The sequence below is a fragment of the Podarcis raffonei genome, chromosome 7 (assembly GCF_027172205.1).
Source record: "Podarcis raffonei isolate rPodRaf1 chromosome 7, rPodRaf1.pri, whole genome shotgun sequence".
NCBI classification, from domain to species: domain Eukaryota; kingdom Metazoa; phylum Chordata; class Lepidosauria; order Squamata; family Lacertidae; genus Podarcis; species Podarcis raffonei.
Genome location: NC_070608.1, coordinates 91,678,970 through 91,700,235, shown reverse-complemented (window position 1 = coordinate 91,700,235; position 21,266 = coordinate 91,678,970). Strand labels below are relative to the sequence as shown.

At 42.7% G+C, this 21,266-nt stretch overlaps 1 protein-coding gene across 1 annotated transcript in view; it reads right to left on the bottom strand.

The window, feature by feature from the left end:
* SUGT1 (SGT1 homolog, MIS12 kinetochore complex assembly cochaperone) overlaps window positions 1–19,424 on the bottom strand; it is a 40,156-nt gene extending 20,732 nt beyond the window's left edge. The window contains exons 1-8 of the mRNA XM_053397566.1: window positions 19,304–19,424; window positions 19,166–19,211; window positions 13,317–13,407; window positions 9,537–9,606; window positions 8,910–8,980; window positions 7,485–7,538; window positions 2,916–2,935; window positions 1,801–1,847 (exon numbers count right to left, since the gene is read on the bottom strand). Of these exons, the coding sequence (XP_053253541.1) occupies window positions 1,801–1,847; window positions 2,916–2,935; window positions 7,485–7,538; window positions 8,910–8,980; window positions 9,537–9,606; window positions 13,317–13,407; window positions 19,166–19,211; window positions 19,304–19,335 (431 nt within the window). The 5' untranslated portion in view covers window positions 19,336–19,424. The remainder of the gene's footprint in view (window positions 1–1,800; window positions 1,848–2,915; window positions 2,936–7,484; window positions 7,539–8,909; window positions 8,981–9,536; window positions 9,607–13,316; window positions 13,408–19,165; window positions 19,212–19,303) is intronic.
* Between the last annotated feature and the right edge of the window lie 1,842 nt (window positions 19,425–21,266).

Below are 21,266 nucleotides of genomic sequence, written 5' to 3'. Positions count from 1 at the left end.
TTTGGAAAAACAGGAAACCATTAAAATCCTGGTCCTAGATGCCTATATTCTTATGTACCACCTGACAGTAGAGCAGAGTTTGTCCAGTAGGCTGTCTGGAATCATTATTTTCCAGAAATCATAGCTCAACTTTTTCACTTTACATTAATCAAATAATTCAATTTCAAGGAGTCCAACACAGAAAGCAAAAAGATTCTTTTAGCCATTCTCTTAGCCCCAACCCCTCATTTATAAAGAGGGAATACTAATACATACCCTCCAACATTTCTCCACTGAAAATAGGGATGTCCCCTTCAATAAGAATCATTTTACTATATATACCCCACACATCTTACTGGGATGCCCCAGCCACTCTGGGCAGCTTCCAACATATATTAAAACGTAATAAAACATTAAACATAAAAACACTTCCCTATACCAGATTGCCTTCAAACTGCTTGGGGGTCAGATAATTCCATACCCTCCAACTTTTCTCCAATGAAAACAGGGATGCCCTAAGGAAATGTGGGACATTCCAGGATCAAATCAGAAACCAGGACAGCTTCTCTAAATCAGGGATGTCCCTGAAAAATAGGGACACTTAGGGGATCTGCTAATACTAGCTAACTACTGTACATGGTAGCTATAAAGGACCCCTGACAGTTAAGTCCAGTCACGAACGACTCTGGGGTTGCAGTGCTCATCTCGCTTTACTGGCCGAGGGAGTCGACGTTTGCCCGCAGACAGTTTTTCTGGGTCATGTGGCCAGCATGACTGGGTCATGTGGCCAGGCGAAACCAGAACAGCTCCTGGAAACGCCTTTTACCTTCCCGCTGAAGCGGTACCTATTTATCTACTTGCATTTTGATGTGCTTTCGAACTGCTAGGTTGGCAGGAAGTGGGACCGAGCAATGGGAGCTCACCCCATCGCGGGGATTTTAACCGCCAACCTTCCGATCGGCAAGTCCCAGGCTCAGTGGTTTAGACCATAGTGCTACCTGTATGGTAGCTATAAAGATGATTAATTATTGCACAGTGTCATCAGTGCATATGGCAATGTACTGAGCTGCAAAAGCAAAATCTCTGCCGGCAGTAGCTTACAATCTGAGATGAACAAAATGACAAAAACAAGACAGGAAGGGAGGAAAAGCAGAATTCAGGCAAACCCAGCTATATGCTTGGCTAGCTGGAACTGAAGATTAAGGGAATAAATATGACAGAGCCCATGTGGAATGAATGGGTTCTCAGGAAACTGAGAGTTTATACCTTATGTTCAGGGAGGGGCTTCCAAACATGGGGAAAACAAGTGCAAATGGGCAGTAATTTAAGGGAGTTCAAGACCACAGGCGGTAAAGTTGGCTGTGTAGTGTTCATAGGCAGGATTATAGCGAGAAACGAAGGTCAAATTACAAAATTATTCAGAGTGTACCATACGTTCTAATGAAATTATGATTATGTCTACATTGCATTTCAGGATATAATTAATACCAAGACAGCTAACAAGCAACATTCAATTATGTATTTTAAGAACACAAAACACAATAGTGACAAATTAAAAAAAACACCATCAGGTTGCTACTCATAGGGCAGCTGATGGTATATCACTCTGGGGGGCAGGGTAGAAGAGTTCTGCTGGAGCCCCTGCCTCCCTCCCTCTCCTGGAACCCTTTCCACTGGACAGGTTATAGTAGATCACCTGGAGTGGTTTGGCTGAGGAAAGTCCCACTGGTTCTGGCTTTCTTTTGAGGCCTTTCTTGGGAAAATTATTCTGTAAACACTAAGTACTGTTATAGAGAATGTTAAAAAAGAACTCCATCTTACTTGATCTTAGGTGGTTTTGACTGATGTTGCAAAATCTGATTGTCATCCTTTACAATAAAAAGATATTGATAAATTAGAATAATCTAGCAGTTTTTAAGCCAAGCATCATAATATTTTCACGTTACAAAAGAGTGCTTTTTAGTAGCTATCTGTGGTCTCTTGTGCATGAAATGGACTTCAATACAAGAACCACATGAAAATACACACATGCAAAAAGAAAGTTTAGGCACATTTTATACATATATGTCATATTTCCGCAACTCCTGTACCCATGAAACCAGTGGGTGGGTGTATGACTAGAAAAACATGCACCTACATATAATTTTACAGATAATAAATCATTTTCTGATTACTCAAGGGGACTCAAAACTACAAGGACACAGAACCATGAGATTAAAACCATATTGAAGCTAAAAGCACTTCAGAACTTTAAATATAAGCAGAAGAAAAACACAGCAGACAGAATGTGCAAGATTTTTAAACAGAAAGCTGTTGAGCACAAGGTGTTGGCAAGGACAGCATAGGGAAATGTTTAAATGAGGAATCTCAGGGTGGAACATAGTGTGCTGTGTTAGCTTATGTGGTCAAGAACAGCAAAGCAAGGAACTGTGTGAGAGGTTATGACCAAGGAGCAGACAAAGATCAAGGGAGCCAGCTGGAAAGAACTGAATGGAGATAGAAACCATCCAAGGCCATGGTCACAGAGATACAAGCTACGGGAAGAAGAGAAAGACCTAGCAGAGAGGAACTAACTCACAGGAGAGAACTAACTAACAGGAGAGAAGCAAGGAGAGAAGCAAGAAAGGCCTGGTCCTAGACATGTGTAAATCTCTGTATGCACTGTATACTCTTCTGTGTGTTTCTTGTTCTTTACTTTTAAAATTCTGATAAATTACATTTAAAAATTATCTGAGATTTTCTGATCTATTAGCACTTGGTTCAGAGGGCGGGAAGACTAGTGGACACTGAATAGTAGGAATCCTGTTGGAAAGTGTTTGGGTCACATTATAAAATGCCTCATCAGCATCAACATAAAATCCTTACAAAGGTTGCCATACAACTTGGAGAAGTGTTATGCTCTAGAAACCAAGTATACAAATTAGGGAGAACCTTACCACCTCATTCTGCAATCCAGCTGCAAGGCAAAAAAAATAAATCTTTATTTTGAAAACATGTTTCTTAAAATATATATCAATTAGCCACAAAGAAAGCATGCTGGTATCAAAGCTATTTAGTAGTTTTGCTCCAGGTTATTTTACAGAGTGAGTCAGTTTAACACTAGACACATTTAGATTGCAACCTTAACTAGGGAGTGAGTGGGACTTACTTCCAAGGAAACATGAACAAGCTTCCACACCAAGTGTGAAAAGTTTCTGGCAACAGTAATGTACCATTCAAGCAGCAGCAACACACACACAGCGATCTAAGGCAGTTATGGTGGGCTTCCAAGCTGGAGGCCTACTTAGGCCCATCTGACTCTGAAATTGGCATGTGAGGCTGTTTCGAGCAAACTATGCCACCTGCCAGTTGCCTGACATCACCTTGGGTGAGGGCATATATAAAATCTGCAAGAACTTTAGAACATTGGACTGTTTTGTTAAACAGTCTATATAAGCAAATCCTTTCCACTCTTAAGACTCCTTATTTTGAATCTGTTGGTTCCTTCAAAAACTTTATATAACTAGATGCTGGAAATGAACTTCAGCACCATATGGTAAAAAATGGCTTATTAAAACAATGGCAATTGGTAAAATTAACAAATTTTGTATGGAGAATAAATTCCTCTTTTCCTTTGCTCTTGTTATTTGAAAAGTTGAGATGTTTTATGATTTATGATCAACCATATTATTACTTTCTCTTATTAGAGACTTTTTTCTGTGAATTCTAATTTGTAACTTCATTTCTTTTTCAATAAAAGAAAAAGACCAATAAATAAAGTTTATTGTTGGTAAACTTTCATTTTTATTTTGTATTTATGTACTTAAGCCTAAATTGGTTTGTTTGTTTTGTGTAATATTGAATTTATTCTGTGATTGCTAAATTGTTGATTTTTGTTATTTTGATTTTACTGACAAGTACCGTATTTTTTGCCCCATAGGGCGCACCGGCCCATAAGGCGCACCTAGGTTTTTTTTTTGGGGGGGGGGGGAAATGAAGAAAAAAAAATTATTTCCCCCCCCAAGGCGAGAGGCTGGGGCGGGGGAAGCCTGAGCTTCCCCCGACCCCAGCCCCCAGAACAGGCTGCTCTCCGCAAGCCGTGGGAGCCCTCCCGCGGCTTGCGCAGAGCTACCCGAAGCCCCGGCGCGACTGCTCAGCGTGCCGGGGCTTCGGGATAAGAGGCAGCGCTGTGCAAGCCGGGGGAGCCATCCCGCGGCTTGCACAGAGCTACCCGAAGCCCTGGCGCAACCGCTCAGCGCGCCAGGGCTTCGGGATGCAGGCAGCTCTGCGCAAGCCGGGGGAGCCCGGGGGGAACTCCCGCGGGCTCCCACGGCTTGCGGATAGCTTCCTGAAGCCTGGAGACGGAGAGGGGTCGGTGTACACCGACCCCTCTCGCTCTCCAGGCTTCAGCGAAAGCCTGCATTTGCCCCATAGGACGCACACACATTTCCCCTTCATTTTTGGAGAGGAAAAAGTGTGTCCTATAGGGTGAAAAATACGGTACTATACTTTGTATATTTGTATTTCCAGTGTTCTGTATTTTGATGTTTTGAATGTCTGCTATAAGCCACTTTGGGCACAGCTCATTGTAGAAAGTCCAATCAATCAATCAATCAATCAATTGAAAGAAAACAGCTAACCTGGAATGAACCACTCATACCACACAATGGAATTACTCACTTTGTATTAAACTGTTAGACACCTGCTCTCATTGGCCACAAACTGGAAATCAGCAACATTGTTTATTGTTTATAAATTTATTAAAAATGCAAATAAGAAATCAATAAAACACTACCATACACACCTGAACACTGGCACTGTAGTACAATATAACACTGATTTATCCTTTGCTTGACTCAGGCAGTTAAAATGTTGCATCCCAAACTGCAGAAAAGCAGAAAGTATGCAGCGACTGAAATGTTAGGGACATGGGTGGCGCTGTGGTCTAAACCACTGAGCCTTTTGGGCTTGCTGATTGGAAGGTCAACAGTTCAAATCCCAGCAACAGGGTGAGCTCCCGTTGCTCCGTCCCAGCTCCTGCTAACCTACCAGTTCAAAAGCATGTCAAAGTGCAAGTAGATAAATAGGTACCACTGTGGCAGGAAGGTAAACACAGTTTCTGTGTGCTCTGGCTTCCGTCATGGTGTTCTGTTGCACCAGAAGCAGTTTAGTCCTGCTGGCCACATGACCCGGAAATCCGTCTGTGGACAAACGCCGGCTCCCTCAGCCTGAAAGCGAGATGAGCGCCACACCCCACAGTCGCTTTTGACTGGACTTAACCGTCCAGGGGTCCTTTACCTTTGCTGTTGTTGTTAGTCTTTATGTCTTCCTCCAGCTCACTAAAGGGAATGTTCTGCCAATTCTTTTATCGTATTGGCCTACCATAAAGGGCTGCAGTAAGGATTAATGAGCTGATGTGAGGTTTCAGAACATATGAAATGTGTTACAGAAATGCCAAATATTATGAAGTACTTGAAGTTCAAATGGTTGCAGTTAACTCACAAATTCCATTCTGAATCACTATTTCACTTCTGTGTCTACTACGTGGTTTAAAATAATTAGCCAAATAAAGGAGAACAACATTAGGCACTTCTAGCACTTTTTAAACGTGGGGGGGGGGGCTGAATTTTTGCCTGTAGAATTTTGAACTGAAGTTCCTTGTAGGAATCATAAAACTGCTTGAAGAGAATATTTTGTCTGTCAAATAAGTAGAAAATGACTGCTCTTTTGACTCTTACTTGGCTACCTTGCTTCACTTTCTACCTTAAGGAGTTTGAGAAGGGTTTTATTTCTCAAAGAGGAAAATATTATCTCCATATTCTCACTGGGATGTGCAGAAGCAGTCAATTCAAAGTTATATATCTTTCATATTTCCCATCACATTTAAACTAAGCTTTGAAATGCGTACAAGATCTATGTGTGCTCTGTCCCTAGCTTCTTAAAACAGAACACCCCTTAATTACTGCATTTAGGTATAGGTTTCTTTATTCTCCATTCAAAATACAAGGGCAGAATAATAAAATCAAAGCAAATATTCAATAATTTCAGTGTCTATGACAGAAATCTGTACATTTAAGAAGTAGCCCAAAAGCCAATTAATAAAATACCATACGTTTATAGAAGAAATTCTGGCAACTGTAAGGAACATTCTTGGACCCTGGAGTATTTTAACGGACTTACATCACTGGTTTATACTTGTTTAGAAGTTGATCTGCTCTCTTTTCTTTTTGATTTCATTGTATTGCATTTTGTTGTGCTATATTATTGTAAGCTACCTTGAGACCATTCTATGGCAGAAGCAAGATAGAAAGGTTGAAAATAAATTCAGTCTATAATTGCAATGTCTCTCTACCACACATTTTCTGAAAGCCACACCTTTTTGTATACGAACCACTTGCATGCTCACACACATACATGTTGCCACCCTAAGCATAAATATGAATATATTTATGTATTTGTAAGTTATTTGGAAAAACAAGTGTTGCACTAGATCTCGTAACCCACTTGGCAGGTTCTACAAGGCCTCTCCTCCTCCCAGACGGGAGGAGTTGTGAGTGGGAGCAGCTTCCCGCAGCGGCAGGGAGGCGTATCCAGCTCCCTGCTTCTGATTGCCTCTGCTGCTGCGGCCAAGCCTTTCAGTCGGCCAAAGGGGCTGGCTGGTGGGTGGGGTTACCTGCATTTAAGCAGCCACGGCAGCTCTCTGACCCCAGTCAGTTCCTGCTTGCATCGGATCTCCCTCCCTCCCTCTTTGGTCAGCTTCCTTTGCGTATTGACCTTGCTATGGACTTCGGTTGGACTTTTTTTATCCATTTGGCAATTTGGCACCAGCCTCTTGGTTTTCTCGTCTACCTCGTAGCAACTCATCACAACTTTCTGGTATTGGCGGTTAGGCATTGGAATAGGTGTGCTGTGTTGGAGGATTGGGTATGGGCCATCACCTACCCCTCCTCTTTGGGGTATTCTGTTAAAGGAATCCGGCGGTCGTGGATCCTGTCCGATGCCCTGCTGGTGGCTAGGGCCATGGCACGACCCCTGGTGACATCATGGGGAAGCTTCCAGTTGTATTTGCATCAACAAGCTTCTCCCACTGGTTGTTAACCCTGAAATGACTCCCTGCTGAGAGGGGTGGAGTCATGTGTTGATGTTTCATCCAATGCCTAAAGGCAATACTACTCACATGCTGTAACCAATAAAGTTGTGGCCTAATTTTTCCCATTAACCTAAAATAATGTGGTTTGGTGTCTTATTATAATCCTACGCAGGTGGCGGGTCCTCGACTCACAACTAGGTTTGCTGATGGTTGTTCCCCAATAAATCCTCTTCACAGGGAAACTTGTGCAGTGTAAATCCTGATTCTACTTGGAATATATCACACAGATTTTGGGACAGGCAGGGTCAAAAGCATTAAAAATTCAGTGAAGAGTATTTACCAGGGTATAGATGAAAACACCAAAAAGGCTCCATTAGGATGGCACATCTGAGGTTTCCCATCCCATAAGAATGCATATAAGTAAAGCATTGCTTACCATTGATGGCTTCCTCACATCTTTGAATCCAAATAGTAAAAGCTGTGTCAGTACCTAGCAGATGAAACACACAATAGTCTACTGCAGTATGACATCTACTATAAGATTTGATAAGCTTTTATGCTGTGGTGACAACTGTCTACATAGCAAACACAGGCTCTTGCTAGAATCTGAGGTTCCCAGCCTTTCTAGCTTTTACTGAAGAAGACAAAGGGAGCAAACTTATAGCAATATCTGCCAGGAGGAGCAGAGCTGGGATCTAGCGGAAATCTAGTTGTGCTAGGAGGTTCCCAGGGCAGCTGGGCCCAGGGGATCTCAAGTCCTGAAAAAAGGGTGTTCCAGGAATGGGGCAGGCTTGAGCTGGATCCTAAGACCATTGAGCTCAGTCAAGTGGCCTGGCAAACTGCCATAAATTCAGCTGGCAAGAAGGGTGATGTAACTCAAAAGGCTTTTTCTCTCTCTGCCATGCTTAGGCAGTAATTTCTTGAACAGAGTCTGGATCTGATGCACCTTATGCATATGCCACGGCTGCTTCACACTGGCTCCCTATGTTGCTCCTTAAGTGGCAAAAAGTGTGGCTCTCAGTCACACACAAGTAACCTACCTGTGACAATATCAACCTATCAGCAGTTAACTTTGAGATATTGTATTCAACTCTGGATTACAGAAAAACTTTTTTGATTACAAAATGCCATTATAGAAGGATAGCATAGTAACATAGCTGCACCTGTACCAACTATTTATTTAAAAAGCATTCAATATTGAACCAATTGACAAAGGCACTCAATGTTGTTCCAGCTTTCAATGCTACTTAAATAGTTTGGTGATCAGATTTCATTTAAGTCCAAAAAGATGACATCTATCATGGAGGGTATGCAAACTGGATGTCATCTACACTCTAGCAAACTACGGTTGGTTAATTTTAATTATGGTTAGTGAAAACAAGCCAACTTTAAACCATAGTTTATAAAGGTGGCTTGTTTTCCTTAACGTTAGTTAAGATTAAGCTTCTGATCTCCTCTTCACAGTTACAGGGGAGGGGAGAGTATCGCATGAAGGATCACCTAGGTTTGTTATCGGGATGCCTAACTACAATATGATTCACTGTAATGATGGTGTTGTGATCTTGGCTGTTAGTCCTGGAAGACCTGCTCTGTCTGGCGGGTGTTTTTCACCTGGCCTGGGAGGGTGAGACCCTGACTGTCCCCACCTACAAAAACTGAAGCTGCTGGGCTGTTGTATCATGGGAGGGTTGCTGTTACCGATATTATTTTTTTGCATCTTTAATTTAGAGCTTTTCAATGCATTATTTGTGATAACTACTTTGATTATGTTTGTAATTATGTGATTTTTAAAATGTTGTCAGCCACTTTGAGCATGGTTTGAACTATGAGGTGGCATATCAGTTTGAACGTTCATACTTACTATCCAGTTGTTGTCCTTCCCTGAAAGACTTCAGTGCAGAATCATAGTCTTTCATATGGTATTCACCTACCCTGATGTACACGTAAGAGGAGAAAATGCCAATATTTGTTAAGCAGGATCTACCAACATTATAAAATTCAGTAATTGATTGACAATTCACTCCTATTAATGCAGAGGAACAGTCAAACCTAATAAACATTTCAATTATTTAATAATTAAAATAATCCTTAGTTTTACTTGGTCTGTGACTTGCAATCAAGAATCTTGAATGAACTTGTATTAAATTGCTACGGAAATCATAAATAGGTCCAGGTAAATATTCTAAATATTTATCCAAAAGTACTATTTTGAGAATAGAATACACTTCCAATTTTGTAAAGCAAGGCCCCAGTTCTCTCCAACCCCCCCTACCCATTGCACCCACATTCCACACCATTCCCAAGGAACAACTTCTCAGGAAGCCACAATGGTGGGGGGAGTGTGTGGCAAAAATCGGGGGGAGGGCAACTTGTGTGAATGCCAGTGATTCTCCCCATACAAAAGCACCTTTGCAAGAAAGTCAACAAGATCTTCACAAAATTGGGAAACTAAAAACACCTGCATACGATTCATAAAATAAACACTCACCCTTGTCTGAGAAAGGCTACAGCATTACTGGCATCAAGTGATAGTGACTTCTTTGCATCTGCAATGGCATCTACAAAAAAAGGTTATTAAATTTCTAAGTACTGCATTATTTCACTCACTATTAAACCACACTAATTCTGTCTTTCCTCAATACTTCACACAGGTTTCCTCATACTAGAATAGTCAGTTAATGGGTGGCAACTACATATATTAGAAATAAAATATAAACAAGCTATTCTAGGAAGAAGGCAAAACCTGCATCTAAAGTTTTCTGAATCTTATTTAGATTAGTAGTATCAGTTTCAAATATTGAGCTGTTATGACAAACAAGTACAGTACATAATAAATCAGCTAGAAAAGATAAGATATACAACAGTAGTAGTAGTAGTAGTAGTCGTAGTAGTCGTAGTATTTATACTCCACCCATCTGGCTAGGTTGCCCCAAACACTCTGGGCGGCTTCCAAAAATTATAAAAGCACAATAAAACTTCAAAAATTAAAAACTTCCCTATACAGGGTTGCCATCAGATGGCTTCTAAAAGCCAAGTAACTGTTTATTTCCTTGACATTTGACGGGAAGGCATTCCACAGGGTGGGCTTGACTACTGAGAAGGCCCTCTTCCTAGTTCCCTGTAACTTCACTTCTTGCAGTGAAGGAACAACCAGAAGACCCTCAGAGCTGGACCTCATTATCTGGGCTGGATGATGTGGGTGGAGATACTTCAGGCATACAGGGCTGAGGCCATTTAGGGCTTTAAGGTCAGCACCAACATTGTGAATTGTGCTCAGAAACGTACTGGGAGCCAGTACTGATCCTTTACGGCCAGTGTTATGGTCCCAGTGGCTGCTCCCAGTCACCAGCCTGGTAACTACATTCTGGATTAGTTGTAGTTTCCATGTCACCTTCAAAGGTAGCCCCATGTAGAGCACAGTAGTTCAAGCGGGAGATACACAGAGCATTACCACTCTGGCGAGACAGCCTGCAGGCAGGAAGAGTCTCAGCCGGTGTACCAGACAGAGCTGGTAGACAGCCGCCCTGGACACAGAATTGACCCATGCCTCCATGGACAGCTGTGAGTCCAAAATGACTCCCAGGCTGTGCACCTGGTCCTTCAGGATCAGGGAATCCCCCACACCTGCTTGCTCTGTCTCCCAGAACCACTAATTCCATCCACTGGCTGCCATCCACTCCGTAACCACCTCCAGATATCCACACAAGAAGTTCACTGTCTTCACTGGTTCCGATTTAAACAAGAGGTCGAGCTTGGTATAGTCTGCATACTGGTGAACACAAGAATGGGCCTTTTCTGCAGTGGCTCCCCATTTGTGGAATGCTGTCCTCAGGGAGGTTCGTCTGGTGCACTCATTATACACCTTTAGATGCCAGGTGAAAACTCTTTAACCAGGCCTTTGGTTGATTGACATCCAATCTGTTTTTAAAATGTGCCATATTGTCAGGAAAGCATTGTTCAATGTCTGGATAAGATACAAAGACTTATTGGAAAATAAAACCCCAAGGTGGTTGTCACCAATGGAAGCAAAGGCTCAGAAAAAGCTCAATATGGAGGCCAAATGGCCGAAATATTGGGAAATATTGGAACAAGAAGGAGAGAAATTGAAATTGCAGAGTTTTGAGAAATTAAAAGATAAAGTGTGAGACTGGCTTCATTATTATCAAATAAGAGAGGCCTATAATTTGGACAAAAAAATTGGCTTCCAGGTGGAAAAATCAAAATTGGAAACAGAACTGTTAGATCCCAAAACTAAGATACTTTCAAGAATGTATAACTTGCTGTTAAAATGGAATACGCAGGATGAAACGGTTAAATCTGCAATGATTAAATGGGCACAAGATATTGGTCATAACATTATGTTTGCTGACTGGGAACAGTTGTGGACCACCGGTATGAAATTTACGGCATGTAATGCCTTAAGAGAGAATATTATGAAAATGATATATGGGTGGTACATGACACCAGTCAAGCTTGCAAAAATATATCATTTGCCTGATAACAAATGTTGGAAATGTAAAGAAAATGAAGGTACATTCTTTCACCTTTGGTGGACGTGCCCAAAGATTAAGGCTTTCTGGGAGATGATCTATAATGAAATGAAAAAGGTATTTAAATATACCTTCCTGAAGAAACCAGAGGCCTTTCTCCTGGGCATAGTCGGCTAATTGGTGCCGAAGAAGGACAGAACTTTCTTTATGTACGCAACAACAGCAGCAAGAATACTGATTGCAAAGTATTGGAAGACACAAGATTTACCCACCCTGGAAGAGTGGCAGATGAAGGTGATGGACTATATGGAACTGGCGGAAATGACTGGCAGAATCCGAGACCAGGGAGAAGAGTTGGTGGAAGAAGATTGGAAGAAATTTAAAGACTATCTACAGAAATATTGTAAAATTAATGAATGTTAAAATGATGATTGGATTGAATAGGGGGTATTAGCAACAAAGTTAATAAGAATATGCAAAAATGAATTGATAATGGATGAAAATATAGAGTTATAATATGTTAAGATATAGAGTTAAGATAAATGAAAGAGGGTAAGGATTTGCTGATTTGATTATCTAAATGGGAATACAAAAAGGGGAGGTGTGAGGAGGTCAAGGAAACAAGTTAATGAGCATAAAGTTATAAAAAATGGATTTGTTTTTAATTCTTTTTTACCTATTCGTTTTTTGTATATTGTATTTTTATTTGTATTTCTTCTTTTTTATGCATTTTTTTTAGGTTTTCTTTTTTTGTTGTTCTTTTCATATGTTCTTTTTTGTATTTTGTAAACTGATGTTTTTGTAAAATTCCAATAAATATTATATGGAAAAAAAATGTTTTGGAGAAGGGGGATTATTGGGTTGTTCTTGTTTTTATTTTTATTATGTCTTTCATGTTTCTATATTGTGATTTTATGTTGTGAACCGCCCTACCTGTGGGTGTAGGGCAGTATGCAAATTTTAATATTAATAAAAAATAAAAAGCGCAGATGGCTGCCACCCACGTAGTTCCCCTATGCCATGCCTAATCAACAGTAAAAGAGCACAGACAATACAATGGGCAGATCCAACCACTTCCTCCCCCTCTTTCGCCCAGTGATTCTTTATCACACCCGCTAGAGGCTCTCACCATGAGTGGGTCAGGTGGCTGTGGCCTGCATCCAACCCTCGACACACAACTGGTTTCCCCCCGTGCTGAGATCATCACTGGTTTACACAACGGGGGCTTACCCTATCCACCACAATGAAATTCTCATTGTTCAGGACACATGAAGAGTTACAGCTGAACTGAGCTTCTTGATGACAAGCCCAAATCTGCTCCAGAAGTTAGAGGACCAGAATGGCATGTAAGCCATAGGGGACCGGAAAGGTGCCAAAAACTGGAGAAACACCATTGATATTGTGAGGGTAGAAATGCCTTCTGCTTGCTTATTACCCAGTTTGGATCCAACCAACGGAATTGATTTTGAAGTAACTATATCTAGCACAGAGGTGTGATGAGGTGAAAATATCAGGCAAAGACACAAACTGTGTGCATTCCAAGCAGTTATTTTGTGAAATTCACAAGCAAAGCCTACTAATGTGCTGGTGGGGGAGGGGAGCAAAAAAGAAACGAAAGCCCTGCATTGCAAGGGGTTAGCTAAATGACCCTCAGGGACCCTTCCAACTCTGCAATACGGCAATTCTTTGACTGTATGAAATCAAATTTTAGAACATCATTAACTCTAAAAACATTTTAGCATTTTGGGATATAGCAGCACCAAATAAAGAGATGTTACCATGGTAATTTTGTAGAAGAATGTGAGCAAAAGCTCGTTGACAGTAATTCTCTGCATCATCTGGCTTCTGTTCTAAAGCCGCTGTCAGCTTCTGCAAGTGTAAATGCAGAAATTTAACATGACATTTTCTACAAATCCTTGTGTAGCCCACAGTGAAATGTCTTGCCTGTCAAATCAAAGAGCATCAATTAGTACAATTTTGCTTTGAGAAGAATTACACCAGAAGCAAAATTCTCAAATTCAGAGGATAGGTGCCTATAAGTGAGATAAAAGCATCACAGTATACGCCAAGGAGTAAACAGCATTTTAGCCAAGAAACTGTATCTAGAATGAAGGGGGGGGAGAGACAGTAAAAATTATTTACTGAATGTATAATGTTGTGACATCTATTTATTACTGTGCAACTGTTCTGATTTCTCAGTATACACACAAATTTCTCTTTACTATTCAAAGCTAACAGGGTAGACAACCAATTTCATACCCAATGCAACAGAAGATCAGTTTCACATCCAATGTAACAGCACTGCTCTGAATGAAGTTGCACAGGCACAAGCAACTCCTTGGTGGTCAAAATTCACTTAGGAAGCTTCATGGATAGGAGGGACATGCTGAACGGTTCATCCACCAATGCTTCCCCACAGGCAAATCTACTCCAGCCCCTTTCTGTTCCCCACCCGAGTCAGTTACTTAGTGCAAAACAGGGTGCTGCAGCAGTATTTCATCCCCCCCCAAAATTATTGGTTTTCTCATATAATGCATAGACATTAACACAAAAGAAAAACATTACACTTGACACAACATAAAAACATAACAGCAATAAAAACAAAAAAATAAAAGAATTGTGTTTTCTTGTTTCCTGGTACATTTACAGTGGTACCTCGGGTTAAGAACTTAATTCATTCCGGAGGTCTGTTTTTAACCTGAAACTGTTCTTAACCTGAAGCACCACTTTAGTTAATGGGGCCTCCCGCTGCTGCCGCCACGCCGCCGGAGCACGATTTCTGTTCTCATCCTGAAGCAAAGTTCTTAACCTGAAGCACTATTTCTGGCTTAGTGGAGTATGTAACCTGAAGCGTATGTAACCTGAGATACCACTGTAATTTCATTCCATTAATAATTGATTCTTTTTTCAGTGAAGGCTTGCCGATTCATAGCACAGCAAAAATAATGTATAAAGAGAACAAAGGCTCCTTCACTTACGTAGCATTCCAGTTACGATAACAAGAATCCTCTCTGGATCAAAACCTATTTCTGGGTTAGTGGAGTCTGTAACCTGAAGCGTATGTAACCCAATGTACCACTGTACATTGCTATAAGACTTCCTTGACACCCTCCAATCTAAATTTCATTATATCACATATTTAGCAGTTTCCAATTTCATATTTATAACACCAATATCTTCTTTCAGTTACAAACTTCTTATCTTTCCTTCCTGTTCTGCAGCAGTATTTCAGATGAAGGGTGATATACAAATTTAATTAATAAATAAAATAATAATCTTCCTAAGTGTTCCCTGTTTTCCCATTATCTTGGATAGTGCAGGTTTAGTAACAAGAATTTGCTGAGAATCAAATAAATTTTTATTCTCAAGCTCAATTTTGTTTCATCTCTCACAGGTAAATGGTAAAGGATGCCTGGACCCCACAAAGGCGACTGTGGGGTTGCGGTGCTCATCTTACTTTTCAGGCTAAGGGAGCCGCGGTTTGTCCACAAACAGGGTCATGTGACCAGCATGACTAAACCACTTCGGGTGCATGGAGGGCCATGACAAGTGCCAGAGCACATGGAAACATTGTTTCTCACAAAAAATGCATCTATGGAACAGCTAAAAATAATTGGGAAACTGATTTTTTAGCACTGCAGTGAAGCCAAGGAATTTTGTTCAAGTAGAAATGGCAAAAGGAGCATTTAAAGTTGGCATTTAAAAAGTTTAGGAACACAATTTTTGCCTAGAATTCTTAAGTACATAACTGCAGACAAGTTTGTTTCAATTGGAAAAGTCCTAGGGTAACATTTAAAGCCGCCCAGATGTTGGGAGGCTGTGAGCAGCTCTATAAACTGCTATTATACAAGGGTATAACCAACACAATGGACTCTGGAACAATCAGGAATTTAAACATCATTAAAATACTGTTTAGGAGATAGTAGGATGGTGCATTCTAATGCCATTCAATGAATGCTAGTGAGAAAATGGATTAAGTTTAGGTTAGTAATGGCCCATAAAATTTCTCTGGCAATGTCATTTTTCCACTGAAACATTTTCAAAGTGATAATATATTGTGACATCAGTTTCTAGAAAACTAGAGGAACATACCAAATTTGTGAGGGGTCTGAAAGATGTGAGAATTAGTTGCAGTGACAGCAAAGGATCTAGAAACCTATATATGAGTTTTGGCTAATAAAAAGCTTAAATAAATCTGCAAGGACTAACGGTATCACATAGGTCACAAACTATACTTGAGATAATGCTGGGAAACTACAATTCTCAGAAAGGATTGCTATCTAGAGTATAATGAAATCCTTTGAGTGTCAAGAATAAGAGACAGGAGCAAAAGAAGGTGGAAATAATATTCAAAGATAAGAGACAGATGGAGGAAGAATGTGGGGGCAAAAGAAAACTCTTATAAGCTGATTCATCTATTGCAGGCATGTCCAACCCATTGATCAGGGTGCAACTTAGTTGACTGTATCATTCATGTTGCGAGGGGGCCGCAATGCGGTATAAGGGGCAGGGGGGACTGAGATTTGTGTGAGGCTGGAGCTCGGGAAATGGTGGAGGCAGCAATGAGAAGCAGGCGGGCAAGGGAGCTGGGGAGTGGTCTGTGCTGTCTCTGACAGGACCAGCAACAGCATCAGCTGCTCGGTTCCCCTGGGTGGGGGATCAGGCAGGATTGGGATCCAACAGCTGCATGGCTCTCTTTGACAGGGGTGGGGGATGGGGAGAGAGAGCTGCTTAAGGGGGTAGAGAGAAATTAAGAAAGGGCTGGCTTGGGGTGGGGATGGGGAGAGAAGCCGACTGGCTCCTCAGAAAGAGAACTTTTGCCTCCCTTTCCTTCCCCCCCCAACTTAAACTCCCCCCTCCTTAGCAACCTCTTTCCACACATGCACCCTGCGCACACTCCTCGTCCCTTCAATGACAATGGGTAGATCACTGCCAGTTTATGATCCTGGGTAGTAGATCGCAGCCTATTTGAAGTTGGACGTGCCTGATCTTTTGTATCGTACATCTTTTGTAGTTATAAAGCACATAATCAAAAAGCTCTCCAAGTCGAGTACAAATAAAATAGCAGCAAAAGCACAATTAAAATCCACAAACAAATTTGAGGTTTCAAAAAATATAACTGAGTGCTTGATGCCAGAAACGTGGGTGGAACTTTGCAGTCTTCAGATATACTAGGTGCTTGTGAAAAGATGTAAGTTATCAAGTGCTTGATGTTGGACATGTGGCCGATATAGTCTTCATACATATTTTGGTGGCTATATATAGCTATAAGAAAAGTTTGGGTTATAACTGTCGCTATTTAGGGAATAGTGAGGTATTAACTTCCCAGCTGTCACCTTATTAGGCAAGTTGGATGGTGGATAATAAATGTAAAAGGTAAAGGGACCCCTGACCAATAGGTCCAGTCATGGCCAACTCTGGGGTTGCAGCGCTCATCTCACTTTATTGGCCGAGGGAGCCGGCATACAGCTTCCGGGTCATGTGGCCAGCATGACTAAGCCGCTTCTGGCGAACCAGAGCAGCGCACGGAAACGCGGTTTACCTTCCCGCTGGAGCAGTACCTATTGATCTACTTGCACTTTGACGTGCTTTCAAACTGCTAGGCGGGCAGGAGCAGGGACCAAGCAATGGGAGCTCACCCCGTCGCTGGGATTCGAACCGCCGACCTTCTGATCAGCAAGTCATAGGCTCAGTGGTTTAACCCACAGCGCCACCTGATAATAAATGTAGTAGATGATAAATGGAGCAACATGATTCTAATATGTTGGGTTTTGCCTGGATTTTAGTGACATTGAAAAATAATAATAAATTATTACCCCTCAGAGAATTGTAACATGGAATTTGGCAGAGTCTTGGGGCCAGATTGCACTAACTCGGCACAACAGCAGAAGTCAGCGCAAGGGCTCCTGTTCCTGCAAGAGGGCTTTCCCTGCCTCTCTCCATCCCCCAAATCCATTCTAGAGTGTTGGGAGAACCCCCAGAACTGCACACAGGGGGAGAAGAAAGCAGGTTGTTTCATCTGGCAAGCACTGTTGAGTTCCTCCCTTGATATTTATGATCTCATTCTTTAAAATGCTTTTGGGGGGAGAGGTTACTTCCAAAAACTCATTGTAACAGTGGGAGTAGTTTTCATGGTATCTTTAGTATATTTTGGGGCTACTACCAGGTTTAGTGCCTTGCACATGTGTGCAATCATATGTCGTTTGGACGTGCCTAAAACAGGAGTTGCCTATACTAAAATAAGATTATTAGTTTAATGGGTTATTAGAATAACTGTGTCATTTAATATGATGCCCTTCTGAAGCTGCTCAAGGGAGTGGGAATTGGAAGTACAGTGGCACCACGCTTCAGGTTACAGACTCCGCTAACCCAGAAATAGCACCTTGGGTTAAGAACTTTGCTTCAGGATGAGAACAGAAATTGCGTGGTGGCAGCGCGGCACCCCATTAGCTAAAGTGGTGCCTCAGGTTAAGAACAGTTTCAGGTTAAGAACGGACCTCCAGAACAAATTAAGTTCTTAACCTGAGGTACCACTGTACTGTATTACAGTAGCTGCACTCCTAGGTCACTACCTCCTATGAGGTCACTACCAGCAAGTAATATTAGGATTTTGTTGGATGTTGTGGAGTGCCAGCCCCATGACCTTTGACTGTGGTGTCCCACAAGGGTCCATTCTTTCTCCTATGTTATTTAATGTCTATAAAAGCATTCATGTTCTCGAAAATCATGTTCTCGAAGGTACCAGCATGAGTTTGACCAAACTGCGGGAGGCAGTGGAAGACAGGAGTGCCTGGCGTGCTCTGGTCCATGGGGTCACGAAGAGTCGGACACGACTCAACGACTAAACAACAACAACATAAAAGCATTGGGGGCTGTCATCCAGGGTTTTGGATATGTTCCTATATAAACATATGGGCTGCATATATCAATCAATACATTTAAAGGAATAGACCAAAAAGGGAGGAGTAGCAGCGGCATATGTAAAGATAGTCTACACTCTTGAAGAAATCCATGACCTGGAGCATGAAAAGCAGATTGAGAGTTTATGGTACAAATTGTAGGAGAAACAACAGTGACCTTACTGTGGGGGTCTGCTAAAGACCTCCAAGCCAAACTGAAGACATGGATGACTCCTTCCTAGGGCAGATGACCAAACATTCAAAAAGGAGAAAGATCAGTGGGAGACTTCCAACCAATTCCTCCATTGCCTCATTGTCAATTTCATTTCCCAGAAGGTGGAAGAACCAGCAAGGGGATCATCTATCTTGGACCTGGTCCTCACCAACAGGAAGGAACTGATTGATGCAGTGGAAACTCGCGAGGAAGTGACCATACAGAGGCAAGGGAAAGCTAAGCCCAGTCGGACACAGACTCTGGACTTTAAGGAGGGCAATTTCGAAAAGCTGAAGATGCTCCTGGGCGAGATCTGGCGCTCAGAAGCCCCCCGAGAGACGCGGGTCCCCGAGGGAGGGGAGGTCCTGAAAGGCCCTTCCAATCAGAAAAGCGGGAGGCGGCCAAGGGACCGGCGGGGCCGCCTAAGGAGCTGGGAGACGGGGCGGAGGAAGAAGCGCGGCAGCCTCCCTGCTCTCGCCCGGCCTCCCCCCCCCCCCCGGCTGGCGGCGCTCACCTGCGCGGCTCCGGCGGGGTCTCCTTCGACGTCTCCGTCCGGCAGCCTGAGGGGAAAGAGGCTCAGAGTCAGAGGCGGACAGACAGACAGACAGACAGGGGACCCCGAGGGGAGCCAGGGGGGGACCAGGCCGCTCACCGCAACGCGCCCAGCCCCGCCGACTCCGCCATCTTGGCGACGCCACGGAAACTTCGAGAGCGCCAAGACTTTGGTTCGGTTTTCTTTACGGCGAGGGAAGGGGCGGGGCGGGGCGTCACGGTGACGCCATCAGCGAGCGTCCGCGCGCCCGCCGCTCGGCTGGAGCGTCAGAGGGCGCGAGACGCGCGCCGCTTCCCCCGCCGGGAAGGCGCCTCTGGGCGCGCTCGCGTCTCGGGGCGGGAAGGACACCGAGATCTTCCCCGTCGTGTAAACTTGGCTGAAAAGAGCTTCACTCCTGAAGCTCCAGACCCTCATCTGGTTCTGGTTCTAAATTTACGTGGCTTCACTTTATAAGCTAATCATTTCGAGGCTTTCTCATGCAAAGCATCATATATATTTGGCTGAAATCTTGCCTAGCTATAGACATTTTCCGTACCAGTTACCGGGAAATTGGAAGGAGGGCTTGAGACCCCCCGCCCCGCCCCCCTCTCCCGCCCACGAGGCACGTGCCCAACTGGCTGATGGCTCAATGGGGAAACTCGAAATTCCGAAGAAATCACATCGTTGCATCCATCTCCTCAGTTCCAATGGCATTTAGGACCCAGGGAAGCGAGGTGTAAGGGTGCGGCGAGAGAGCCCAGGTCCACAGGGCCTTCCCAAGGAGTCATGGGCGTGTCAGACATGAGCATGTCAGTCACAATGCCTACCTGCCCCATAGTGGGAAGAAGCCCAGAGACACAAATGGGTGTATCTGACTTGACACAGGGATTTGGAAACGAAATACTTTTATTTGTACTGTGATGGAGTATGTGTGAAAGACTTTGAGTGACTCGGGCATGCCTGGATTTCAGGTTCTACCTGAGACCACACATTTTTCTGGGACATATCTATGATGTCTTGATGCTGCTTCTGGAAATGTATTTTGGGAATATGGATGTAACCATTGTTTGGGGCTTCTCTCTGCTTCTATGTGGTAGTTTGAAGTGGTGTTGCAAAGCCTACTGGCTGCTGGTTTGCTTCTATCTCCTGGCTGAAGTCCCTTGCTTGAAGACCTGAACCTATGGGAGTCAAGGTTAGGCGATTGTGGGGTGCTCCAATGGCTCCCTTATACACCTCTGGAGCTTGAAGTTCTGGCATTTTTTCCTGTCTCATAAAACATCCGTTCTCCCATGTTTTAGCTCCATTATATCTGCCAATAACAGATTCTTTCTGCTTCTTTCCCTTTTAAAATGATTCTTTTTGCAGAAGCCTCCAGTGACTTGCATGCAGATTGGCTGTACTTTTATATACATTAAAAAAAAATATCCTTGAGGGTGGGGAGCTAGAAAGAGCCCTACTCCTGCTTCCTTTTCTTTCATTTATTATTATTATTATTATTTGTTGTTGTTGTTGTTATAAGGGTGGTGGGGTGCACTTGCATATCCTGCAAGTGTCTCATTTTAAGTGGGACATTCCAGATCACAGAAGCCAATCCTGGCTTGTGTTTGGATCCTGGAATGGAGCGAGTCAACAGAGCCGATGAGCACCAGACAGCAGGAGAGGAAGGTGTGCCCCTCCTAACGTCCCATTTTGGGGGACGAAAATGTTGGAGGGCATGCACCTGCCAGCCTGTCATATAATTAGTAAAAGATTAGATATAGCTATTGATTTCTGCCGACCGCTCTCTTCTGCCCAAAAGTATTTTTAAAACGAGCTAGCTCTAGAAAACCAAAATTGAGGAATTCCTTCTGTGTTTATTATCTTTGCAATGGAGATAAATGACAGGTGCACAAGCAAATGCTGTGGGCAAATTATCTTTTCTGCTACAAACTTCCCTATAGATTCAGCTGTGCATGTTTCCATATTTGTTTTAAATGCTGTATTTTGAGTCTTCTTTTTTTCTTCCTTTTACCCACATCCCAAAGGAAAAATAATGGTGAGGAAAGTAAAAAGAAAAGAAAAGAAAAGACTTGAGATACGGAAA